Source organism: Etheostoma cragini, chromosome 13, assembly GCF_013103735.1.
Source record: "Etheostoma cragini isolate CJK2018 chromosome 13, CSU_Ecrag_1.0, whole genome shotgun sequence".
In the NCBI taxonomy this organism is placed as follows: Eukaryota; Metazoa; Chordata; class Actinopteri; order Perciformes; family Percidae; genus Etheostoma; species Etheostoma cragini.
This window is the reverse complement of record NC_048419.1, coordinates 6136692-6164626: the sequence shown is the minus strand read 5'-3', so window position 1 is coordinate 6164626 and position 27935 is coordinate 6136692. Positions and strand designations below refer to the sequence as shown.

Sequence of the window (27935 nt, the reverse complement as noted above, 5' to 3'; positions counted from 1 at the left end):
TGCATTGTGGGAGAAAAGCAAACCACTGTAAAATATGACCTACTTTTTCGTGTTTTTTATGTTTTGTGATACTTTTTATTATAATATACAGTGGATAACAGTTTAAATGTTTATTACCAACAATCAATAAGTGCAAATTCGTTGGAAAATCACTATCCAAAACCTGGAGATTGTAGTGCATTTACTTTAACTGCATTACTTAAAGAAAGACTCATAAGAGCTGTAGATGTTTATTGATGAGCCTATTGTTGAGATATATTGGAGGTGGCTGTGTTTGTGGTGAGAGTAACAACAATACTACTACTACTACAACTACTACTAATAATGTGTACTTTATTAATCCCGCAAAGGGAAATTGCATTTTACACACTGTTATTATTACACACAGGCCTGAATTAAACATGCATGCTCAGTACCTATGGAGAGATGTCAGAGTGGAAAGGCACCCCGAGCAGATGGGAGTTCGGTGCCTTGCTAAGAGCACCTTGGCAGTGCCTCTGGTTCCCAGCCCAACTCCCTACTGACTGAGCTACTATCAACCCCTGATGTATACAGTCTTGTACCTGACCTCGCCAAAACAAAGAACTGTATGTAGTTTCTTGCAAAAGGGTGATAAGAAGATGACATGGAGTGCAGGACTGCTTCAGAGTTAGTGCTTATAGAGCAGTCCTTAATTTCATAATTTAACAAGCTGACTATACATTTTGAGCTTATTTCTCATTTCCTGTTGTTTTATTACTTGAATAGGCCTACATCCTGTTTTTTTGTATCCCCTTGACAGTATTGTGATGATGTATGCTTAATGTCCTGTGTTCCTCTTTTGTCTGAGCGACAAATTATTGGCCACATGGCAATAAAGTACTAAACAGAAACTATTTTTTATAGTTATGGTTACGGTTGCTGTATAAACAAATCTAATGTAGGCTACACAGAAAAAGAACCATTAAGGTTTTTCAGTGGTAATTTTGCTACTTTAGGGGTATGCACTAATAATAATATGCTAATGTTACCAGGGGACACAGGCTATCTAAACATCACATGTGTGTAACTCAATTAAAACATAAAGGTCTATTTTTAAAATAACAGCATGGTTCTAACATGGAGGCTACATTTTTGTTCAGCACACAATAAAAAAATTGTAGGCCTACCCATAATTTGCATTTAGAATGATACAATTGTGCTAACTGCTAGGCATTAGTGAAATGCCCAACCCTTTTACTGTTATTTGTGTAGTGTTACTGTTTAGCTAGAGTAACAACGGTTGCTGCAGTCTCACTGGAGTTTCTTCCCATCGCTCGTGAGGAGGAGGGCTCGTGTGAGGACTGCTCGTGCTGTGATGGGACTACAAATCCGTTAGTACAAGCAGCCTCCTCCTCTTCCATCATGGCTCCCTCGGCAGACAGGCAGGGATACTGGGGGCGGCCGACCTCAACGCTGGACTGGTGCGAAGAAAATTATGTTGCTTCTTTTTACATTGCGGAATTTTGTAAGTAAGATATAATTACGTTGGTTTTCCCTGAAAACAATTTGTATGGTTTGTTTAAGGAGACTTTTGGGGGGAGTACAGACAGCCATACTGTGTAACGTCACGTACCCCATGGTACGTACAGTCGCTACTGAATAACGTAGTGAAGTAGGGATTTATGTTATCGGCTAGCTGGTAAGAATTTTCGGTCACAAAGCTAGTGTAAGCTAAATGTTAGCTAGCTCATACGGCATGTGAACAACTAACGTTATTAGCTAGAGCTGTTAGTCAACCCGTTCTGTGTCGAGCTGTTTTGCATAGCTACAGCTTTACTGTAACGTTAGGTTATTATTCTTCATGAAGTGTCAGCTAACGTTACTAGACACATCTCAGTTTATCATTATTACCCCTATGCTCTTACTTGTATCAACAGTGGAACGTGGACTTGGATGTTTCCCATTACAAGGGGCAATTACTAGTAGATAGCTAGGTCTAGCAATGAATGCGAGAATAGCTAGCTAGTCATTCAAATGCAGGACTTGAAACTTGAATATTTTCCTCCATACTATCAGGGACCTGCATTGCTTTGACTAAAGATAAAAACAGGTTCCTCAGGAACCATTATCTTAGATTTAAACATTGTTAGCGTCAAACGGTTCATATCACTCATCCTGAAAATGAGACTAACATGCATGACACATGCGTTCCTTCAAAAGCATTTGGCGAAACATTTAACTAACAATAATACTTTGAGGTTACTCATTATTGTGCAGGCAATTTAAGCTTGTGTAAGTAAAAAAGGGAATGTTTTCAAAAGAGTTATGATACAAAGAAAGCCTTTTTAAATTAATACTGGCCAAAATTTATAAATTAATTCAATCTACCTATTCATGGCGAGGAACAAGGTAAAGTCTTTCAAGTTCAGTGTTCAGTTCTGTTCAAGGTGCTAACTGATGCAACAGCATTAGCCCAGTCCAAGGTAAACTGTAGCCAACTGGGTCAGAGTTCAGTCCACACCAAGAGGCCTTTGTAGTACACATAATTTATTTTCCTAAAAAGTAAGTTGTGAAGTACATGTTGTAGTTCTACTGTTTTAGCATACTGTATTCATTTCATTGAAACGTGCCTAAACATTGGCACTGGTGTGAATGCCTCAAATCAAGGATATACTGACAGTTGAAGCTCCAGGAGAAGAATTGTTTGGCATTTAAACATGCATTCACTTTACAATGGCTGGAATGTGGCATTGTTAAAGCGTATTTTGTGCGTGTTATCTCTCTTATCTCTCTTTTTTAAAACATCAGGATATGGTGACCGGAGAAAGCTGACACAAAGAGTAAAAAGTACCTTGGGTCAGGGTCTCATCACATTCATGTGATTGCAGTTTTCATTGAAATGTGAAAAACAAAACCACTCATGTGCTGTAGTAATCTTGGTGTGTAGATTTATTATCAGTAACCAAAGTCCACACATTGTGAACAGTCCCCTAAGGACTTGTGGAAACACCTTGGCTTTTGTCAGACACCTGCAGATAATGCAGTATTAGTTTTCACATGACTTAACATCCTGGTAAGCCCAATTGTTTTCCACACCTAAGTTTGAACATCATCCCATCCAATTTAATCGTTGGCCTCTAAATCGAATTGTAAGGTGCCAAGAGATTCCCACCCCTAACAATTAGAACCCCAAACCCTCTTGCTATGAGGCGACAACTGCAACACAGTGCCGCTGCCAATAATATTCAATTTTTTTATAAAGTAAGACTAAAACATTGCAAATTGAGACATTTGAGCATTTGGAATTATTACATTTTTGGCATAACTCTTTAAAAAATGACTGAAACGATTAGTCAATACAAAATAGATGCTGATTAATTTTGTCATTTTTTTAATCGACTAATCTTAACAATATTTTTTATTGAAAAGTGACACCTAGCCAGAACCCATCATTTTCTATCTGCCCATTTATCCTTTACCTGTAGTGTACCTGCAATTGCAAACCCAAATACTACTAAACTACCAGTAACATATTGTTAACGTGACAGATGCACAGTAATTTAAGTATACCAATGCTTTGTAATATATGTGATATATTGCTATGTAATAAAATATAAAATTCAAGTACGGTGGCAGGAAACATAGTAGCAACATGTGCATGAATTCCTAGTGCAGTAATCAAGTTTCCGTAAAAAGATACCATTCATGCTGGTGTTATAATAATCACAATATATTACCCAGCCTGTCCCATAGAACTCCCACTGCTGTTATGTCATCCAGTCACAGAGGTGATCATCCAAAGATGCACAAATGCTTTAAAGATTATAGTCTTCTGGCTCTAATTTGTCTATGTTGTATTTTTGAACAGGGAACACTGTCAGCAACTTGATTATGATTGTTCCTCCTATTTTTGGGGCCATCCAGACGTTTCGAGACGGCCTTGAGTTTCGCTACGTCTGCTCTTTCCTCGGACTGGCAGGTTAGTCTGTTGAAATCACAAATTTCCTAGCTCTAGATTAGTCACGCTACTGAAGCAAACACAGCTCTTGTTTTATTGACAACAGACTTTCCATTTGTACAGTGTACTGCTGATGCTGTCAATCATGTTGTGAATGTCCTGACTTTCCATTTGAATGTTTTATGGGGTTGTCTGTGCATCGCCCAGCTGTTGGTGTTGGTTCTTGGTGCTTCCACATGACGCTGCTATATGAAATGCAGGTGGGCTACAGTGTTACTTTGAAATATTAATATGTCAGCAAAAAGTGGGTACATAATCATGACGAGGTGACCGCTGAGAGTTATCTTTTTGTTTTGGGATATCATTTCTTCCGGAAACTGCATGAATCAAATTTGTTTCCTTAGGTAATGTTCATAATGTTTTCATGAGGTCAAGCATGTGCCGTCTAACACAATGTTAAACTATGTTAATACAATATATTCCTATATGGATGAATTAATTTATCTTTTCGTCGCATTCTCATTTGCAGTTACTGGACGAGTTGCCAATGATTTACAGTACATGCATCTTTGTCTACTGTCTGTAAGTGGCTCAACTTCTTGGATTTATTGCTGTTAAAGCCTTGACTAACTTTAGTGTGATTGATGCTGTAAAATGAACTGTCAAATTCCTACTTAATCCATTCCAAGAAAGCATCTTCTATCATCTTCTTGTGGCTATAGAGTCAAACAGAGTACACATACCGTTAAAGTTCCTTCATCTTGGCACATGGTGGCTTTGGCTCAGTGGTAGCCTGCCAATCAGAAGGTTGGTGGTTTGATTTCTGGCCCTGCAATCCTATGTAAAAGTATCCTTGGGCAAGACACTGAACCCTGAGTTGCCCCGATGCTGCGCATCAGAGTGTAGATGGTGTGTGTCGTACATGGGTGAGCGCTCTGGTGGGTTGATGTGTGTCTTTCAGTTTCCCCGTACATAGCGTGTAGAGTAGAATAGAGAGTAGAAGGTAAATGTGTAGCCCAAGGTTCTCTGAATGGAGAGACTATCTCTCCAGCTCCAGACCACTCCGAAAAATGTTCCAATCAGGGTCAGGATAGTTTTAAGAGGTAGTCCCTGCATTTGGAGAAACTTGGTTACACGTTAACCTTCTGTTATTTACCTTTTTGATTCTTCATGAATAACCAAGCTGAACATGTAATATAAACAAATTTGCTTCTTTTTTCAGATATGAATGTTTTAAACAAGAGAAGACCATCAGTTTATTTCTGATTGCATTGTTATTGATCTTCAGTGTCTCAGTCACTGTGGTGAGTTTCTATTTTCACAATAACAGTGATCATTTAGTTTGAACCATAATGTAATTGAGGCATAAGCTCCATCATATCCTCTTGAGTAGTTTCTGTTTTTATCTTTGCAGGTATACCTACAGTGGAAGGAGCCAGTCTTTCATCAGGTAAGGGAGTGCTTGGTGTCACGCTTAGATTGCTCATTGTTTGCTGTTAGGGCTCAGCGTGCCTTGAGTCAAGTATTACTTTGTGTAAACATTGGGTTACCCAAGACAGCATGCAACACTCAGTTTGGTGCTTGCTGGTTGTTAAACTAAGAAGCATTTCATACCAAAGCAAATGTGCAAAATTCTGCAATACGTGTTATGTTACTGCATGCAGACGATCAGTAAAATGTTTATTAAGGTGTAGCATTTAAAAAAACAAAACAAAAAACACACACATATACTATGGCCTAAACTGAGCACTGAATCCTACACTGTGGGATCCAAAATATATACAGTACATTTGTTGCCAAGAAGAATAATAATCTCAAAACTCTAAACAAATACGGTAAACACACTGTATAAACCCTTGAATATTTGCTCAGCCTCTTCTTTTATACTCAGAGTTTATCTGTACTTGTGTGTCTCACGTTGTCTATGCGTTGCTTTACAACATTAAAGGTGCTGAATCACCAAGCAGACGGCAAAGAACTAGTGGCAGTGAAGGCCAACTGTGGCGTCGCCTCACATCGCTTGTGTCTTGGCCAAAAAGTTGCACTTGAACACACCACACAGACTACAGCCGGCAACCATCTACCACGTACGTTCTGCGTCTGCGTGAGAGGAGATAACTCTGCATGCCAGCAGTAATCGATTAGTCATTCAAAAAGGGAAACCCGATATACAAACTGTTGCAACGATACCTACAACTAGATCTAGTAAAATAAGTTTGCTTATTTTGAAAAATATATACCTACTCGAGTAGTTATATATCTCATTGTACGTTTGCTCTCTCATGGGCATTGTCAAACTAGATAATTGAATAGTTCAAACCTCTGTGTTTTTTAGAAGTATTATTAGAATGCCAGTTTTGGCCACTTTTAGGGTTTGGTACTGAAATCCGGTTACACTATGGAACTGATACCTACACAAACGGTAGTAATCCATCGGTTCATACGTTTTGAATAAATCTAAAAAAAAATATGGAATTTGAAAAATGCAAATTCCAGGGCTGGAAAGGTTTTTGGAAAAATAAAAAGACCCAGAAAGTTTTGGAAAAATCGTGTATTTCACATTGTCTTAACCCTAACGTTCTATTCTAGGCGTGATATTACAAATTTCACTAGGAACAACATACATTGTCATTAATTGTTAAACCTCTGCTGATAAATGTTAACAATTCAATTCAATTCAATTTTAATTATAGAATCAATTCATAACAAGAGTTATCTCAAGACACTTTACAGATAGTGTAGGTCTAGACCATACTCCAGAATTTACAAGGACCCAACAGTTCTTGTAGTTTCCTCCAGAGCAAGCAACAGTGCAACAGTGGCAAGGAAAAACTCCCCTTGGGAAGAAGGGTAGTAGTTTTTTGTAGAAGTTTGTGGCATAGCAGGGCAATGTGCGGCATTACAAGGCACAGCAGGACGTAGCAGGGCACCGGTGATTGTGGCAGGATGTAACATGGCATCGCAGAACGGAACGTATAGTGGGACAATGGCGACAGCTGCAACCATGATTTTGGAGCCTCCCTGATCCGAGGAACATGCTCGGGGAAAAAGAACATAAGGACTTTGGGGAATGACTCCCCAGAGTTAGGTTAGGAACAAGCATTTCTGGGACATGGATGCACACAAAATGGGAAGATAGAAAGATAGAGGAGAGAGGAGCTCAGTGTGTCAAAGGAAGTCCCCCAACTGTCTAAAACCATTACAGCATAACTAAGAGAAACAGGGTAAAGAGAGGAGCCTGGTCAGGCTAGAACTCTCCCCAACTGGATCGGGCTGTGTGCCCTACCTCGCTCTAGTTTTATTATATTATTGATTATATGTTAGATAAATCTGACAACTATGACGAGAAGCAGGTGGGCCGGGATAGGCAGATGCTGCGACTCCTCGCTCCCTAACTATTTTCAATTGAATTTTAGAGGTGCTCAGTGCGTCATGGGAAGTCCCCCAGCAGTCTAGGCCTATAGCGGAGTAACTAATGGATGGTTCAGGACTTTCCTGAGCCAGCCCTAACTTTAAGCTTTATCAAAGAGGAAAGTCTAAGCCTACTCTTAAATGTGGAGATGGTGTCTGCCTCCCGAACCCAAACTGGAACCTGGTTCCCCAGGAGAGGAGCCTGATAGCTGAATGCTCTGGCTCCCATTCTACTTTTAGAGACTCTAGGAACCACAAGTAACCCTGCATTCTGGGAGCGCAGTGCTCTGGTGGGGTAGTAAGGTACTATGAGCTCTTTAAGATAAGATGGTGCCTGACCATGATGAGCTTTGTAGGTGAGAAGAAGGATTTTTAATTCTATTTGGATTTTACAGGAAGCCAATGCAGAGAAGCTAAAACAGGAGAGATGTGATCTCTTTTCCTGGTTCTTGTCAGAACACGTGCTGCAGCATTCTGGATCAGCTGAAGAGTCTTTATGGACTTTTTCGAGCAGCCTGACAATAGAGAATTGCAGTAATCCAGCCTAGAAGTAACAAATGCATGGACTAATTTTTCTGCATCATTTTTAGACAGAATATTCCTGATTTTTGCAATATTACGTAGGTGAAAAAAGGCGGTGTTTGAAATTTGCTTTATGTGAGTATTAAAGGACATGTCCTGATCAAAGATAACTCCAAGATTCCTCACAGTGGTGCTGGAGGCCAAGGTGATGCCATCCAGAGTAACTATCTCTTTGGATAATGCGTCACAGAGGAGCTTGGGCCCCAGAACAATAACTCCAGTTTTATCTGAGTTTAACATTAGAAAATTACAGGTCATCCAGGTTTTAATATCCTGAAGGCACATTTGAAGTTTAGCTAATTGATTAGTTTCATCCAGCTTGATTGATAGATATTATTGAGTGTCATCTGCATAACATAAAAGTTTATGGAGTGTTTTCTGATAGTATTGCCTAAAGAAAGCATATATAAATTGAACAGGATTGGACCAAACACAGATCCTTGTGGGACTCTATAACTAACTTTGGCGTGCACGGAGGATTCATCGTTAACATGAACAAACTGAGATTGATCTGATAAATAAGACTTAAACCAGCTTAGAGCAGTTCCTTTAATGCCAATTAAATGTTCCAATCTCTGTAATAAGATATGATGGTCAATGGTATCAAATGCAGCGCTAAGATCTAATAACACCAGTACAGAGATAAGTCCTTTGCCTGATGCAATTAGGAGGTCATTAGCAATTTTCACAAGTGCTGTCTCTGTGCTATGATTAACTCTAAATCATGACTGAAAATCCTCAAATAAGTTGTTGCTATGCAGGAAGTCACACAGCTGTTTGGCGACTGCTTTCTCAAGAATCTTAGAGAGAAATGGATGGTTGGATATGGGTCTATAGAAGGCTAAAACATGTGGATCAAGGTTGGGCTTTTTCAGAAGAAGTTTAATTACAGCTACTTTAAAGTACTGTGGTACATAGCCTGTTTATAAACGGATTAATGACTAAGGGTTAAACTTTTTTAAGTAGCCTAGTCGGGATAGGGTCTAAGAGGCAGGTTGATGGTTTAGATGAAGAAATAATGGAATTAAATTGATAAAGTTCAGGTGAAGCAGATTTTTATTCTTATTGTATTATGTTGACAGAGATTTTCAGGAATTCATAGCCATGGAAATTTGCCGAAAAGTATTGGTTAAAATGTGTATGAACCCTGGTATTCGGATCAGATTAGAACGCAAATTTCGGTTCAACTTAATGTGTCCACAGAAATTATTTTCCTGTGTCACTCCAGACAGCGGCTTTATCTTACCGCCGAGTGGTGGACTCTCCCGCTTGCGGTGTGAAGCGTGTGTCTGCGCTATTCTCCTTGCACTGACATGTACTCTAAAATAAATACTGATAGCCGTTTTTTTTTTTACATGCTCCGAAACGGAGGTAAAATTATCACACTTTCTCTGTAGTCTACCGTTAGCTAGCTATAATAAATGTAAGTTACTTTTAAAATGCTATATTTTTCCCCTGGGCTTACCAAAACGAACCTAAAAGCAGTTTAACCATTCACTGCATGTGATTGCTACTAATCATATAGTTACACTTGCTCTGCTAGTCTATCGTTCAGGACCAGACCTTGTAGCCTGGTGGTGTAGGAAGTGGAACAGCCTCTCCAAATTGTCTGCCATTTCAAACTCATTCCTATCTGAAGGTTGTTCCTGTGCAGGACATGCCATAAGTCAGGAGAGGTGTCATATCTTGCCAGAAAAGGCTAATTTGGTAAATTTCTGCAAAAGAACTGCTGAAGTGTGAGGCTGGTTAGCATACCAACTCACCAACATTTATCTTGTTGTTACTTGTTAATAGTGTAACTATATATTTGTTAAATTATTGTAGTTTTGTGGTAGGTGACTTAGGTTTACTTATTCTATATTTAAGTACTTTAAAATGTGAAAATATTGTTAAATTTAAACATTTTTAATTAAAAGCAAACTTTATAAAAGAGCCTTTCTTTGATGTAATTTTTTAGGAATCGTAAAAATCCAAATGGTACCCAACCATACTTACTATCATGTATTGGATTGATCAGATCAAGATAAAAAATAGGAAGAAGACCCTTCTATGTGTGCCCTCACAGTCGTTTACTTGTTTTCCTCACTACCTTTTTTCTTCACGTACACTAATTTCCTTAAGTTGAATAGCCAATTAGATGGATTCCTCTCACCGATGTCCTGAATTGGCCCAAAAAATGCAGACCAGGGTCGACGAGTAGCAACGGTGAGTGACACACCGCAAAAACTAGGGTGACGTACTCTCTCCGTTGGCCTAACATGGACCAATGGCCGCCGAGCTCCTTGGTGTGTCAGCACTTTAAAGACAATGTGACAAAGCTGCCTTTGTTGACTCTCTGGAACAGGCTTTGTTTACTGATCACACTGCTCTATGGTGGCTCATGGTAAGACTGATAATGCCCCTATTGGAGCACAGTAAACAAGTACACAGAGTGGGGTTCAAATGGCAACTTAAGTATAAGCAGTGTTCTACTTTATTATGAGATTGTCCGCATTCATCCACTTCCATCTGTCTTTGTTGACTCTATGTGTGCAAACAGAGCAGAAATACTGGGCGGAAATAAAGTAAAAGTTCTTTGTTTTGTGGCGGGTTGCAACCATAAAATAAACTAAAACTTAATCGCAATTCATTATTTATTTGGTAAATAACGCTTCCATCAGCGTTTATCGCATAAGCCGTATATTGATGAAGATAAAATCTGATGAGACTGAACGTATGAAATTCCATTAAATTTTACTCTTTCCAAAAGGCAATTTTCATTAGATATCACTTAATTTGGATAAAAACATGTGGATGGAAACAGAGCTAGTGTTGAGTTTACTTATTCATGTGGATTTGTGGAATGTAACAAAGCAACAGTTAGCTATAGAACGTGTGTGTTTACTGTTATTTAGCACGATGAATCCCATGCCTTTTGGCTTCATTCAAAATATTGTTTAATTTTAATAATTATTACAACTGAATAAGTAAAAAGTTAAGAAAAAAAATAAGAACAACTCCTGAAATAAACAAATCCTGTAATAAATAAATAAAAGTATATAGCTATAAAAGTGACTGGCAGTAAATGAGCATCACATTCAAAAGGATCCAAATTGTTTAATAGATACATTCAAGAAAAACCCTTGCACCTTTGCTGTGGCAGCAGACTGTACTAGCAGGTTATGTAATCAATCATCTCAACGTACAGTTTAGGCTGCCTGGAATTTGTAAATATTTAGTAGTCAAAAAATTGTTTTGATCTTGCCCCCACAAACCCTTGGTGTGTTTCAAAACCAAATACATAATTGTGTCTTCTTTTAGGTCATGTATGGTGCTCTAGTAGGTTGCCTAGTGATGCGATCTGTCTTCATCGTTACATGGTAAGTTTGCCAAGATGACTGTTAAAATAAAAAAACAATAACATATCTAAGAAATGGTTGTTCAGTAAATTCAACGAAATCACAACTTGCTAAAGGCTTTTCATGTGGTTTTGGTTTCAATATCAGGGTGTACCCATGGCTCCGACCGCTGTGTTACGCCTCCTTAGGAATCTTTTTGCTTGGGTTCCTACTGTGGAACATTGACAATATTTTCTGTGACACATTAAGGTGAGTATTAGCATTGGACAAATGTGGTTATTATTATTATTAATAAGTTGCCTAATTTTGGAATTCTGAGAGCAATGGTAGTTAGCTTCCTTGTAAAAGCAGTGATGTGGAAAATGTTCACTTAAACAGTCAGGGACATTAACCTTTATGTGACATCAGTCATTTTTCTCATCTCAAGGGGAAGTCAGGCGAACTCAAAGTCATGTCAATCCCTGGAAGTGTATCCGCTCATTTACATGGAATAACTTTATTTTATTTTTTTAAATCTAAAACTACAAACATTTAGAAAACTAAACTTTTTAGCATCCTCTTCTGGAGAATCCCATACTGTTGGAGATACAATTTTTGTTTTGTTATTAATTTATACACTTTTTTGTCCCTCAGAGCCAGTAGACAAACGCTGCCCTCTGGTGTTGGAGTAGTAACACAGTTCCATGCCTGGTGGCATATCTTCACAGGCCTTGGCTCCTACCTGCATATACTTCTTAGGTAAACTCTTGTTTCTGTAACAGGAGACAGACAGAGTGAGTTAAATTGTGATGAGACATGATCATTCACTTTCAAATCTAAGGTTCATCTTCTTTTAGCCTGCAGATTAGGTCAACCTACCTCAAGTACAGACCAAATGTAAAGGTATGTCTAGCCCTAAGCCTTTGGATACATTATAGCTTTCATGTAATTGCATTCATGAATGTATTTGTTCATTAATTTAACCATTTGTCCTGTCTTATCCCAACTTTATTTAGTTTCTTTGTGGAGTTTGGCCTACATTGCACATCGAACCACAGAAGACGAGTTGAAATGAAGGGATGGAGACCAACTGAAGGATGGGGACGGCCATATCCAGACACCATCGGCAAAGGGACCTGCCAATACCCACTGCTGCACAATCAGCCCACAGCTAGGGCACAGGTGCACCCAAAGGCACCCTGGGGTGGAACGTTTGGTTCTGCACTGTGGGCATTTACTAAACAGTATAGCACTGAATCCAGTTTGGAGAAATGGAAGATTTTCTTTTCATGAGTCATAATTTATTAGCCTAGCTTTTCTGTAATGTTATTGAAGTGTAATGATTTTATTTGCTCATTCATTTTTAATGCAAATATGTTGTTGTCCACTGCAGCTGTAAATACTGACCGGGTATGGGTGTCATCTTAATTAGGGTTTGGGAAAAGGGAAAGTAATTATTCACAAGTTCCCATTAGCATTTTAATTGTATGTTTCATTCTGTGGATATTAGAATCTCCTAAGCCTAAAGATATTTGAATATATCCCTAAACTTAAGTATAACTAAGACTGTAGCTTACAATACTTAAAACACAGTATTGTCATATCCCTTTTTAAATAGTATTGTATTGTTTCTACATATGGGAGAAACTGGCTCTGTTATTGTAGCTTAGCTGTCTTGACTAGAAGATCCGTGTTCATTTCCTTGTGCCACAGGCTGCATGTTTACTTGAAATCTTAAAACATGCAACAACTGGAATTATTAATTTATTTTTCTATCAGTGCCAAAGTTGTTCTGGGATTTTAGAAAGTAATGTAATGTGTGAAACATGATGCTGTTTTACCTCGTCATAATCAAGCAAGAGATGCAATGGTCATAATTTTGCTTTTATTATTGCACCCAATTAAAATTTTGTTTAGGACAAGGTTAACATTTTTCCAGCAAAGCAAGTTAAACCACTTTTGAAAGCTCGAGTTTCTGTGGACAGAAACACTTGGACAGTCTTTAAAGCGATACTGAGCGTGTGCTCTGTGAAGGTCTAAACTTTTGCAACCACAGCTAAAACCTCCACCGGAGTGTGTTATGTTAAGGAACCCATATGTTGGGGTGGGGGGGCGACCAGCAACTGGAGGCTCTGATCAGGCACAAATTATCACTGGAATTGCAACGGACCAACTTGCTACTGATGTTTGCGCAAGCTTGACGGGTTTTCTATTTGTAATTTTTAACATTCACTCCAAGAACCAAGTGAATAAATGGAAAATGACTGAATAATGTCATGCTCATTAGCTGTAGTTTATGGGGACAAGACACAGCCAATTCTTTTCTTCCTGCTGCATCATTGCATTAAACCTCCACCTGTTGTCAGTTGATAACAGTTTTAGTAGTGTGCCCTCCCTTAATAGAAATACGCTTATACAGCCAAGAGTAAACTGTCTTTATCCACTGATACTGAACCCACTATGCTACTACATTTTATTCATCCCACTCCCATTTGGTCAAATGACACCTGTAGTGAATATCTTTGAGAAACAGTGTATGAAACAACCACTAGGTGGCATACATTTCCATCTTGGCAGACATTGCCAAACATGGCGTTGTGGATGGAGGAACTACTAGCTACCTTCTGTAGAAATCTTAGGGTCTTTGAATCAATTCCCATGTACTGGATCTGTGGTGTCAAATGAAAGGCTTTTTCTTTTCAATTAGTTTTTTGCTGCTATAAATTTGTGGATATGTAATGGTAACAAAAGAACCCGGAACTTGACATAACTGTTGAAGATGGTTGTATGACAATATGTCTGTGGCCTCCTGAACTGCTGTGGGCTGCATTATCCCCTGAAACAACCCATTACTCATCCATAGTTCATTATACATACACACTAACTCTCATATTGGGTATTTCAATTGTATGAGCCCAGTATTACACACATTCATAAGCACAATGTATAGAAGATAAGTGTTAACATTGTTCAAATGTCTGTGAAATCTGTTGTTTTCTTGACATCTCTGCTCATCAGTAGAGGGGAGCAGTTGTCTAAGAGGGTGCCTTAGTGTTATCCTTGCGGTCCGAGTTATCCAAGTTGCCTTGATGTCCGTGATAAACAAAACCATTCCCAACTGTCCCTTGTGTTGTGCAGGCTGGTTCTAGGCAGTCAACGCATCAGGGCACACAAGATTGGATTCTATTGCAAAGTCTGCGCCTGAATCTTTGGCCTTCCATTCATTTAATGAGTCCAACATTTTATTTACAGGCTGATCATAACTGCAACTGTAGCTTTCACTAAAAAACAAAAACAAAACATTAATGTGTTGAGGCCAGAAGAGAAAACTGTTATCATTTCTTTTGAACTTTGTTCAAGTGCCAGTCTTTATTGATGTCCTGTATTATAAAATAAAAGAACGTGTTAATCTATTTGTCTACAGAAGAACTTTACTTTCTCTTAATCTTCTCTGAAGCCGTATTTCACTTAATGCGCATAACATGTTTTGATTTTTGAAAGGTGCCACTTACAATAAAGGTACGCAGTTTAAGACACCAAAGCTGTAGTGTCAATAAATATTGCAGTACTTACACGCCACTCATTAATTCTTTATCTACAGTTTAGTGCATCATATCAAGCTAATGAAGGCGTTCCGATTGAGTCATGCAACCCCAAGGTGTGGCGGTCATTTAATGTCTGCCATTTGTAGAAGGGATTCAGATTTTTAATTCTCAAGAGTAATGTTTTAACTACAAAGCTTTAGAGAAAAGATGTAGGAATTGACATGACTATGGAGCCAACTAAAATGATTTCATTGTGACCAAATCATCCCATTTTGACATTCAGCTGCACTATTGTGAAACCCACTGACTAAACGGTGCAACCCGCTCCGTGCAGACATTGGGGAACTGTTTTTTGCATCACTGTATTTTGCATCACTGTAGTGTACAATCACAGCACGGAGAAGGCTTGTTCCAAGCTGAAATTAATGTTAGACAGGCTCAACATGTGCGTCACCTGGACTTCTCATTCAAGCTTTTAGTTACTGATATGCTCCTGTGATCCCTGAGTTAGTTACAACGGGAGCAGCCCGCAGGTTTCAGAGGTGATCACGGCGTGTGGGTGTGTATGCTGTCTTTGTTGCTGTACGTGCAGTAGAGCGTGTTGAGACAAAGACAGCTCAGAAGTCATGTCAAAAATCTGGGCATATTAACAGTAATCTTCATTTGGATACTTTTTTTATCTTATTTTTATAAACGTTTCAAACCTCACGGCCTGGTTTTTGACATACCTTTTAAAGATGATATATTACATCTTTGATCACAATAAAAGAGCCCAGGCAAGCCACTACAGGTGAAATTGGGAAAATAATAGATATACCATGAAACCTCCCCAGTTCATTACTAACATTATGACAATTACTGTGTTTTCTTTTCTGAAATTGTTTAAATGCACAAATTAGGCATTATCTAATTAAATATGTGCTAATATGCATACAGTTCCAGAACAGAAATGTGAACATTGAATGAAACCACATTCAAAATTCTTGTTTTATTTTGTTGACATTTTAGAATCAAAGGTTTTGCTCCATGTTTTAGAGATAAAATGTTGTATAAAAGTTTGGTGGAAGGTTAGGTGGATATTTCTTGCTCAGAACTCATTCTGGGAAAATACACCAAAATGTTTATTTATGTTTTTTTTCTGGACAAAGACATTTTATGAAAGCAGATTAGCCAAAATCTCAACATTGACCAGGACGCCAATATAAGAAACAGTGCTTATGTCTGCAGTGTCTGGCCTTAAATCACCAAAAACATTGCTAACAGGGTTCAGTATTTAGCAGCAGGCAATGTGTATAAACGCCAAAACAGCCAGGCATCAGAATATATGCTTTACTGTACTAAAGTAGCATACCAGATAGACACAGTCAACATTTACCCAAAAGGAATAGATAGATACATGTATGGATCTAAATACTTTTTAATGTGTGGGGCTGATGTACTTAAAACCTGTTACCGTTTTTAAAATCATTCATAAAAACATTAAAAAGGATGGCATGAAAATACTTTTATTAAAAAATGTACAATTTGTATGAGTTCTGTATCTACTCTAATGAACTCTATATGTCCTGTAACTTTCACAGCAGTCTGTCTTGTGGCCTATGGAAATACGTTATTTCATATTTATGTTTTATCCTATGTCATAATTTAGTTTTACATTGTATTTTGTGTTCCTGCACGTCCATGATGTATGTTGAATTGAATCAGACTATTTTGGTGAATATCAATAGTATCTCTATAATATACAGTATGTACATGTATCTAAGTGTGTTATGTGTGTGTTGTTAGAGTTACAATACAATGTGTTCTAATATGTGGACTTCCGCCCATTGCTAAAACTGGTTTGCCAACTGGTTTGCCCTTTCATATCTTCAGCTGTCCTGTCAAAATAAAGGCCAAAAATGCCAAAAAATAAATAAATAAAGGAATAATTCCAACATCCATAGGCTTCAACGTATTTCTCTCTGGGTGTCATGAACAGTGTTATGTAAAGGCAGCCGATGCTGAATGTTCCAGAAGTGTTCTCGTCAGTCCTTGTGTAAACACAAACACATCCTTTCAACGTGATATTTGGTATTTGTATGCTATCATTCTCCTGTACACACATCCGACCGGCTTTACATACTGCACTGTACTTACTGTGGTATGAAAACAGCCACGGGGTCTCCTGTACATTCTGAACTAAACAGAGATCATACTGTCGTAACTCAAAACACCTGGCTCTAACCTTTGCAGAACACACACACACACACACACACACACACACACACACACACACACACACACACACACACACACTTCACAACCACACAACTGTATTGCTTTATTGAGGAAAGGAAGGAAGTACCTCCTTAATGTGTTTACCAATCCATAAAAATCCCCTTGTCCCCAGTTGTCTGGCGTCTGAACAACCCTTTACTGTTCTTTCTATTAAACATTGATGTAAACCTTCAATGCTATACTTAAACGTTTAAATTTGTAAGGCTGGTCAGAAATTATTTGGCATTTCCTCCTCATGTTGACTAATGGAGGTGTGATCTAATCCCGCGATAGCCTGCAGGCCCAGCGGGGGAGATGTTATGAGTCAGTGTCAAGCTGTGTGTAGCGGAGTCCTCAAGAAGAGCTTCCACCCTCAGGCCTCTAGGATCTTAAATGGGGACGCTGTGATCTGATGCGTGACAAAATATTCTGGGCCCCTCCCTGCACCCCCAGCTTTACATTTTAGCAGATTTTTGGACCCTCCTCATATGGAGGGCCCTGGATAATTTCTATATTTTTCTATAATTTAAACTCTTTTCATCCCCTATGGGGAAATTACAATTTACACTCTGTTGTTATTACACACTACACACAGACCGACTGGAAATACACACAAGGGCTCAGGCCTCCGGTGCCCAACCCAACTCCCTACGGACAGAGCTACTGCCACCCTTCACTCTAATCAGTACCCAGTAATCCCTTACACCCCCCCACCACCACCACCCCCAGTCCAACACCGCTGGCTGTGATGAATCATGCACAAATTGAAGAAGATGATGGGATTATTCAATTCAATGTTATTTATAGTATCAATTCATAACAAGAGTTATCTCGAGACACTTCACAGATTCAGTAGGTCTAGACCACACTAGAACACAACATTTACAAGGACCCAACAGTTCTAGTAGTTCCCCCAGAGCAAATAACAGCGTGACAATGGCAAGGAAAAACTCCCTTTTGGGAAGAAACCTAAAAAATAAGTGTTCAATAGGATTATGGTTCAGTGGAGAAATAAACGGATTCATTGATGGCTGTAATTAGCAGGTTTCCAGTGTTCCCACTCCCTCTGACTCACCGCCTACTAAGAGCCTGGGTCTGACCGAGGTTTCTGCCTAAAAGGAAGTTTTTCCTCGCCACTGTCGCACTGTTGCTTGCTCTGGAGGAGACTACTAGAACTGTTGGGTCCTTGTAAAATTCTGGAGTGTGGTCTATCTGTATAGTGTCTTGAGATAACTCTTGTTATGAATTGATACTATAAATAAAATTGAATTGAATTGAATTGTTAGTTGTATTTAGTTTGGTGCCTTAGCTGTAAAACACACGCAGTCTGGCAGACGCCTTGTCAACACTGAGATGACTCAGGTTGGGAATGCCCGAGTTGCTGAAGAGGCTGATCAGCTGGACGACATCACCTAGGTAACGGCTGGTTCTGACGTCACTGCCGAAACCCTTAGTGTACCGTTTAATCCATTTCATTCTTCCTTTTTTTTTTTTATATGCTGTACTTTTTTTTAAATTTGTTTTTGTGCCTAATAATAGCACTGTAGTTAGCAAAATGTTGCCCAAAACGCCCAATTTGATATGTGATACAAAAAGTATATCCTAAACAAAATGAGAAGAGGGTTGTTAAAAGGTTTAATAAACATCTCAGTTCCAAAAAAAGTAACTTTCCGGCTATTTTTTCATGTGTCAGGCTTTACTGGGTTACTGAATTACTTATTGAAATGAACTTACTCCCTGTCATTACAATTAAATGACATTTGATTTTAACCTTGGTTGGTAGGAGATAAACACAATCTGCCAATTTTGCCAAGAGCAAGGAGTGAGAAAGAAAGAAAGAAAGGATGCTGCAAGATAAATCTGTTAAATTTTTTTTGTCACGGTTTTGGTTTTTAGTTCCGTGTAGTTTTTCCTATTTTATTTTAATGTTCATTCCCCGTTTCCTTGTTGTTTACAGTCTCATGTGTTCCTGTATTGTCTGTATTCTCCTAGTTCTAACCATGTACTGTATGTCCATGGGGAGTCAAGGTGGTGCAGGGTGTATTGCAGTCCCACAATGACAGCATCATCTGCCGACCTGTTTTCCCTGTAGGCAATCGGCAGGGAGTCCAGCATGGGTCCTGGAATGTCCTTCAGGTGGCTCAACACCAGTCTTTCAAAAGATTTCACGGCCACAGACGTCAGGGTCGACAGGAGTGGTGAATTTGCGAGTCGGCAGTTCAATCCCCAGACCGATAGGATGAAAATCTGGTTGGGTAAAATGAAAAATTATCCAGTTGGTGCAGTCAAAGCAAGCCTGCAACTCCAGCTTTGATTCCCTTGTCCATTTATTTACAGTCTTAGCCAAAGAGCTTTTTAGTTTTTGCTTGTGGATTGGGATAAGATGGAGCAGACAGTGATCGGAGAGTCCTAGAGCTGGTGGCAAAACGGCGCAATAGGCATCCTTTAATTCCCTGGTGGGAATCCTAAAATGTTCCTGATTGAGTTTAGCGCATTGAGTTTAACGCTGTTAAAATCCCCAACAATAACGACGAGAGAGTTTCGCTGTGTCTGTAATCTGGTCGGCTAGCTGCTAGCACGTCTGCTATGCGGGCTTGTGGTGGTACGAAAACTCCCGCGGAGAATAGAATGGCTGCAAACAGGACACGTTTGAAGCTGTGGTGAAGAGGAGCTCACAGAACAAACTGTTATCTGTCACGAATAACCCCGACCACCCACTCCACCCCCCACTGGTCCACCAGGGGAGCATCTTCTTTAAGAGGCTCCGACAGCTTCGATGTCTCACGGACCGCTAGAGTAAATCCTTCCTACCACAGGCAATAAAACTCTTTAACATGTCATCACTGGGTGCTAGATAAGACTCTGAGACTCCACAAAACTGCACTAATGCAACCTGCACCTGGTTTATTTACATTTTGCCATACTATTTAAGCAGTTGCACATTTTTTTATTCCCAACTTGTATATATTCAAATTCTTCTTCCTGTATTTTAATTTAATTTATTTAATTTGAATTAAACAAATTACATTTATTACGTGTCAGACACGGGCTGACTTGCTGCGATGTGTGCCTGTCAACCACGAAGATGCTATGACTGAGTCTTCTGACCCTTGTGACACCCAGCCACCCTCTTGTCACAGCCTTGCTTCTCCGGACTGCAGACCTGCCTACACAACCCCGTGCTGGACCATCTGAAGGTATTTACCAGTTCACACATGGCCTATGCCCCCTGTATGAGTTACAGCCAGCGATATTTGCAGGTCTCACCATACCGGTGACCCACTGATAAGATGCAGCTGTGTTCCTATGGCGACAGAGATCCTTTTCTACAGCTTTTGCAAGTTCATGGCAGGCTAAAATAAAACGCAGAATTGTTTATGTGGAGGTTCTGCTGGAAGTTCTGCTGGAAGCAGAACAATTCTGCAGTACAATTCTTTCTTACAACGATGTGACAACTGGAAAAGAAGTCCATAGCTTAGTTATCTAACTCACTTGAAGTTCAACATGAAGCATTAATGACTAATGCATATCTGCCACTTGACTCCACTATCACTCTGACTAAACTTGCTTATTAGGAAGGCAGTAACAAAGCCAGAGGTATCTTGTGGTGACAGGTTATTGAGTCAGAAGATAAAACAGCCACAGCCACAACCACAGCCAAACAGACATTGTTATTTGCCAAATGAAACATATTTCTAGACCGGGTAAACCCCGGCCAATCTGCCAGCATTTTGATTTTGCCCTGCAGCTCATGCTGGAAACCTGTACATTTATCTATCCTGCTTTGGTTACAAATCTGCGGCAACCAATCGCAAACTGGCTTATCCACCTGGCGCGCTATTGGGGGGCTTAACACAATGACAATAGAGAAGCAACCAAGCAGCTTTCTGTTTATATTCAACATGGCGGCCACCAAAGAGCAGCAACCATGGATGTAATAAGAGAACGGCAGCAACCCGTTGATGCCGCTGGCGCTGCTACGTCACCCGGATCGTTGGTCTGATTGGTTGAAGGACTATCCAATTGCGTACATGCATTCAAACTATGCCTGTTGATCACACCTTTTGTGTGGTAGTAAATACAGAGCAGACTTCCCAGGCTAACGTTCAATCACCAAACCATATTAACCAGAACATATTTCATAACTGCATTACATTGTGCTTAATGTCAACTTGATGTTGGAATGATATTGATGTTAAATTTTCCAAATGTAACTTCAGCATTTTTTGATGAATCATAACAATGGCTTCATTAACTGAGATCACACAATATATACTTTATATACATTATGTGTTTTGGGGGGATTTTTTCCATTCAGTAAAATTTTAAGTCTATTAAATATTTTTAAAATTAAAATTTGAAGTATTAAAAGTCTTAAACGTTTTGTTAGTGGAACAAAGGTCAAGTAGGTTGGTATTTCCTAAAATAATTTCTAAGTTATAGGGTATCTAAGTTTAATATAGCTACCAATAATGATAACCAAAAATGATCATATACAAAATCAATCTCATCACTTCATAGAGGTCTTACATAAATATCTGGCCATGAAGATCTCTGTAGACATATCTAGGAGATATATATTATATATATATATATATAGGAGAGGGGATCACATAACTCCAGTTGTCAGATCTTTAGACTGGCTTCCTGTTTGTAAAAAAAAACAAAAAAACAGGATAAGGCACAGAATTGGCTTAGGCCACCATACAGTTGGTAATGGCACAGTATCTAGCATTTGAATGGTGTACATCAGGTCGGCATACAGTTGACTGCAGCAATGCATGGCATCCACGAATATCCACGGGACGTCTATGGCTACAAGCCCAGGTCACAGAGACAGAAGAGGACTGCAGACAGACACGTTGTAAAATCTGATTGGACGACTAGACTCTGTGATAAGGTCCGGAAGATGCAGAACTTCTTTGGTTTGCTTCCAAGTGGAGAGCTTACTAATGAGACTCTGGCAGTCATGAAGAGGCCATGCTGTGGTTTGTCAGACGTGGAATCATTTGGAGAGAAAATTTGCTGGAAGAAGTTTAGGAATGATGAGGAAGTTCACCATCTTAGTAAACCTTTACTAATTAGCACTGACAGTACAGCTGAATGTTATTAGTTTTGCAGCTATTTGGTCATGAAAAATGTACTTGATGATGTTGCTTATTTCAATTCGTTATGAAGTGGTCAGGAACGTGTGTACCAAATTCCATGGCAATCCATCCAAAGGTTGTCGAATTTTGCCTCAATACCACAAATGAATGTAATGTTAGCGGGACAGCCAGAGATTGTCCTCTTGGGACACAACTTCATGGCCATCCATTTAACAGTTGTTGAGATATCTTAGTCAGGAACAAAGTGCTGACCAACAGAAGGACATTGCCATTAAAAGGCCCATGCCACTAGCATGGCAAGTACATTATTCTACCCTTGTCCATGTAAAAGCCGAGGTGGGGGGGGGGGGGTAGTAAGTGGCTTGTTGTGTGGTAAAGAGAACCAAAACCACAGGGTGCGTGGAGCATAGGGCAAAGTGTCTCCCTCCTCTCCAGCCCAAAGTGCAACACATGGGGTGTGCTCTTTTACCGGAGAATACTGGAACAGGTAAGTCTCCAATAATTGATGACTCGACCACACCTACTGGCATCAGACAGCAGCCAACAGAGACGGGGATGTCACATGTCAGATTAGTAAAGATGAATTTAAGTAGTTTTGCAAGCTTAGCCGGAAGGAGGCTGATGTTGTCATCTCCTTTCACAATGGCAGTGAGCTTTATGTAAAGAAACACGTTGCATACATGTATGTACAGACTAGAAGAAGTAAAGGTGGTTACCTGGAAACCACACAATCACCTTGGCCATCTTATCCATCTACGAGAGAAAAATGGTGAAAGGGCTACAGGAATTTGGCTCAATTGTGCAAGTTTTAATCATTCTTTAATGTCAGCTAGTACTGGTCATGTTTCATGCTGACCACAGATGAAGACACGTTGTAAGAATATCCTGGACCAACAGTAGCAACAGTCATGTCAATGCAAAGTTTGTATATCAGAACTTAATCGACGAAGGCGTTTCCATATCCCATTCAGTGTACTACATTTTTTTCATCAAAGACAAAAAACACCTCAATCGCCCGCAGTCCTGACAGATGAACTGATTTCTACATTGAGAAGTACATTTTTCTGTCACTGACATTTACGTAAACAGTTTTGTGCATCTTCACAACCTTTCTGTGCCATAAAACCCTCACAAGGCTTGTGTTCTTGCTCTAGGTTTCAACCTTTTTGCTGTAGCAGTCCATGCATTTGGCCATCCACTTGGCTTGCCCCACTCATCTGACCCTGGAACTATCATGTACCCAACATACAACTTTGCCCCAATTATGAAGTTCAGCTATCTTTCCGTGATGTGAAAGATGTCCAACACCTGCATGGTGAGTAAACTAGATTCACTTGGATTTTGAAAGGTTGATGTAAATGTAAATGTGCTGTATTTATATAGCGCTTTTCCAGTCTTAACAACTGCTCAAAGCGCTTTTACATCTACAGGAAACATTCACCATTCACACACATTCATACACTGTGGCCGGGGCTGCCGTACAAGGTGCCACCTGCTCATCAGATAAACATTCACACACATTCACACTCCGATGCGCAGCACCGGGGGCAACTCGGGGTTCAGTGTCTTGCCCAAGAACACTTCGACAATGACTGCAGGGGCGGAGATCGAACCACCAACCTTCCGATTGGCAGGCAACCGCTCTACCACTGAGCCACAGCCGCCCATGGAGGTTGATGATTATTTTACAAAGCAGAAAAATAGAAAATGTAATACATGTCATACACTGGGACTGCATTGTGAAATAGCGTGTACCAAGCTAAATTCAGATATTCTCATCTTTATCTTACAAAATTGAATACACACATACAGTATATTAGATATGTAGTTCTTGCTCATATTTACATGGCAGTTTAATTACATGCACAAAATGAGAATATAACATTTGTAATCAAACAGTAATTTGTTCCCACGGCAGTGGTGTGGCAACTAGCCCCTAAAGCTTAAATACCACAACATCCTCTTTCTATTGTTTCATCATTAGTCTGTTGAAATTTGTTCAATGACAGTAAAGTATTTAGATCTGCAACAAAAATACAAATCTAAGTTCTAACTGTCTTGGATTTCACTTTTTCAACATTGCTGTCTATTTTCCTGCATTTCAGTAGATGCAGATGTGGAGGAAGAAAGAATCAAAATGGCACAGAGCGTAACATGGTTTCTGTCAAGAGTTTTGCTATAATTCATGTTTGATAGGAAGCATAACACACAACACACACAAATGTCTAGTCAATGTTTATCTTCATCATAACATGTGGTTTAACTAAGCCATCCATGACTTTGGTTTGGAATTGATTTGATTCTTTGCAGATGATATACTCGTGTGAATCACAGTGAACATGCACTTTAAGCAGCTTCTTTTTTTAAAGAAAATACTGAGCTGGTACATTTCAAAGGACAGGGTCCTGAACTGTTTATCTGTTGCCTGCAGGAATCAGTCACAATTTTGCTTCACTATTCTCAAAAAAATGTGATCCAGATTTGTCCTCCTATGGGGTATCAGGATTACAAAAGAAGGTCCTGTTTTTCAAAGATGCATGTGTGAACTGTCCAGACCATATATCCACACAGGGTGACAAACAGACTTGCTTCTCACCTAAGGTCTGCTTTGATAGTGGAAAGAACAATAATCGTTTTTTGAAATAACTTTATGCCTTTTCAGATTTCTGTGTTAGCAGTCTGTGGCAATACACTGTACCTCCCTACTTGGATGCTGTCTATGAGAATATGGAGTAGAATGTTAATGTGTTTTTCAAAGGTAAAAGTTATATCCTAAGATAATATATCTGTAAATGTGAGACAGTAATGTTTTGGTTTCAGCTCAACGATCCTGGGTGCTGAGGCAGTTTACTCTTGAGGACGGTTTTACATCTCAGACTTGGGCTTCCCCTCCAGAATAAAATCTGCAGATGCTGCTCTTCACTTCAGAAATGAGCACTACACTGTGTTCTTCTCTGGCAATGAGTGTTGGGAGTATTAAAGATCTGATAGTTTCCCACAGCTTCCCCCTTTTTTCCAGTCTTTCTACCAAGCTAACTGCCTGCTGGCTGTACCTTTGTATTGAATGTATACTGTTGGTCTAGAAGGGGGAATGGCTAAAAGCAATTAGGGTGAAAAAAAGGGCCCTATCTTGCACCCGGTGCAGCGTAAAGCCTTTTGCAAGAATCTTTGCTAGTTTAAAACTGACACAGTTGTTAATTTCCCCTCCATCCAGTGCCCACGTTGTTTGTGCTGGCCTTACAGGGAGGTGTGTTCAGGTGCATTCTTGGCGTATTGTTATCTTGAGTCAGCGGAAAATGATCACGCCATTCACCAACAAAAACCTGGTCAAAAGTCAATGACGCAGCATTTCACTGTTATTTTTACAGTGCATTAGTAAAATGCACTTATAGGTTTGTCCACAGCATGCACACACTATAATGGTGCTACCCACAAAGGGACGCGCAGCCGCACACACACACATGCAGATGATTAAAAATAAAAATGTTAGCATATATGTTATCGGTTTCTTCTCCTGAACATCTCTCCTTACTGCTCAGCAAATCCGCCCTTTATAGCAATGTGCCAAGGTCCAAACGTGTCTGGTATTTAAAAGGAAAGGGAGATGACACTGATTGGTTTGTTGCATGTTACACCCAAAACAAAACTATGATTAATTCAGTGCCTGGGAGTAAGCAGGTTTTATGTACGTGCGGATTGTAAAGATCAAACTAAAGTCTCTCTTCAGTAAAGACAAACAGGCAATACTTTGCTAAAAGCACCCAAGTAAAATTAAGTGTATTAAACCCAAGGCTGGTGCGCTATTGGAAGAAATGTCATGAATTACGCATTTTAACTGTTATTAACACCACACTTCTTTCATGCTCTTGGAAGATTATCATATTGTATTAGCACTATGACTAACTCTTATGTTGTAAACCAGACCAGACTAACAGTAATTCCAGACTAATGTGTAATTTCACAAATAATCTCTGTTTTACGTCATCCTACCGTCTCTTATGATCAGCACAATAAATCAGATTCAGATTCTGACAACTGAGGTAGCCTTCTCCATTGTCCTGGGACCATTTTCTCTCTCTCTCTCTCTCTCTCTCTCTCTCCCTCTCTCTTTCTCTCCACCAATCTGGCTGTTTCTCATTTTAGATTGGTTTGTGTAGTACGTCCTTTTTCCATGTCCATATTCTTCAAATATGATTAGAACATATCTACGGTTTTGAATCGAGGGTCAAGGGACAGAGGGTGTTGTCTGATGTACAGAATGTAAAGCCCCTTGAGAAAAAAATTTGTGATTTGTTATGTTAGGCTATTGTTAAGGGTCTTATAAAATTTTGTAACATTTGCATTAAATTTCCTGTTATAGTTTCAAGCAAGATCGGTGGCAACTATGTTAATACAGATGGATTAAACACAGTCCTTACATTTTTAATAAAGTTTTAAAAGATGATTTTGTAGGGATAGATCAGGTATTGACAAGTACTGTGATTTAATATGTTGACAAGATAATGATCTGTTCACAGGATGAGTAAACATTGAGGTGATGATCTCACAGAGTGAGATAAAAATGGGGGAGTACAAAACTCATGCTTTATTCCGGGGGTGCTCCATGATTAATGCTGGGATGTTTGTCATTTCATTGTGTTCACTGAATAGGATATCCATAAAGTTGATCCCACGGGTGTGGGATCAAAAGAGGGAATGTTGGGATTTAAAATTGTATATGAGTTTAAACATTGTTTGTGATTTGCATTATAAATCTAAGCTAAAAGGTAAAAGCATTATTTCGACATAAATGAAGACATGTTGGTCTGGCATTAAGTTTGTTGTTATAAGTATATTGTTTTATTGTTTGTTAAATTAAGTTGCTTTGTAATATTTCTGTTTAATAATATAAGATGTTCTGCTACATTTTGTTACAATCCAGCTCTCCTAAATGTGTCAGAAGTAGAATTGATTGTTAGGGATGCTCCCTGAGTCTGGTTTCAGCCTTTTACCCCCACTGATTTTTTCCTAACTGAGAGTCAGAAACCTTCAGTCACATTCCAACTGAAAAGATAACGGATAAGCACACACACACATTACTGTGGTCTAAAGACCCCACCCTTTGTGAGATAATACTGGGGGTCCGAGAGCCAAAGAGTCAGACAAAGGAAGGGGAGAGCTGCGACAGCTTGATCCAGGTAACTTTGTCTCAGGATATCCTATGTAATAAATGGATTCACATTTCAACATCTGAGATTTTGACTACTAATTGAATGAACCCTGAGAATGGAGCAGGATTTAGCTCCAACACTATTTCAATAAATTTGGCTTGACTACTTCCGTGGGTTTTGATGTAATGAAAACTTACAAATGTCTTGTAGATGTAGCCATTGTGCTATTGCAGCATAATGGCTTACTGTCACTGGCCTTGCAACAGCATGTCTTGTCCAATGTGGGTTTTCAGCTAATTAGTTTGGGTGACTTTGCTGGCATCATTAGACACATCATGCACTGTGGTATGCCCTGCAAAAGTGTGCCCCACAGGGATCACGGAAACTAACAGAGCAGCAGTGGCAGAGGATTCCAACTCCGATAGATAGGCAGTTACAGTACATCACCTTCCATTTCTGCCTTTAGTTTCATTAAAGGTCCTACATACAGTATAGCATTTCAACAACATGCTTTCATTTATTGAAATGCAATTATAAAACAAAACTACAGTTCATTTCACATAGACAATGGATGGTTTTATTCATCTGCTACTTTACTTTTTGGCACAAAAAAGTGGTAGAGTATCAACTCAAATAAATACTGTATA

General features: G+C 39.3%; 1 protein-coding gene and 1 pseudogene across 3 annotated transcripts; both read left to right on the top strand.

The window, feature by feature from the left end:
- The first annotated feature begins 1239 nt into the window (after positions 1-1239).
- On the top strand, positions 1240-14642 carry acer3 (alkaline ceramidase 3). Of its 3 annotated transcripts, none has more exons than XR_004658963.1 (12): positions 1240-1486; positions 3830-3940; positions 4127-4179; positions 4449-4501; positions 5142-5223; positions 5334-5369; positions 5868-6006; positions 11213-11271; positions 11439-11499; positions 11884-11988; positions 12087-12132; positions 12246-14642. XR_004658963.1 is itself a non-coding variant. In XM_034889288.1 (11 exons), the coding sequence occupies exons 1-11, from the start codon at positions 1384-1386 to the stop codon at positions 12297-12299; spliced, it is 804 nt and encodes a 267-aa protein (XP_034745179.1). In that variant the 5' UTR covers positions 1240-1383; the 3' UTR covers positions 12300-14642. The 3 variants fall into 3 exon arrangements, 1 of the variants encoding a protein (XP_034745179.1); XR_004658962.1 differs by having other exon boundaries at positions 11398-11499; XM_034889288.1 differs by lacking the exon at positions 5868-6006 and having other exon boundaries at positions 11398-11499.
- Positions 14643-19143: 4501 nt separating this feature from the next.
- Positions 19144-25118, top strand: LOC117955957 (annotated as a pseudogene).
- Positions 25119-27935: the final 2817 nt, after the last annotated feature.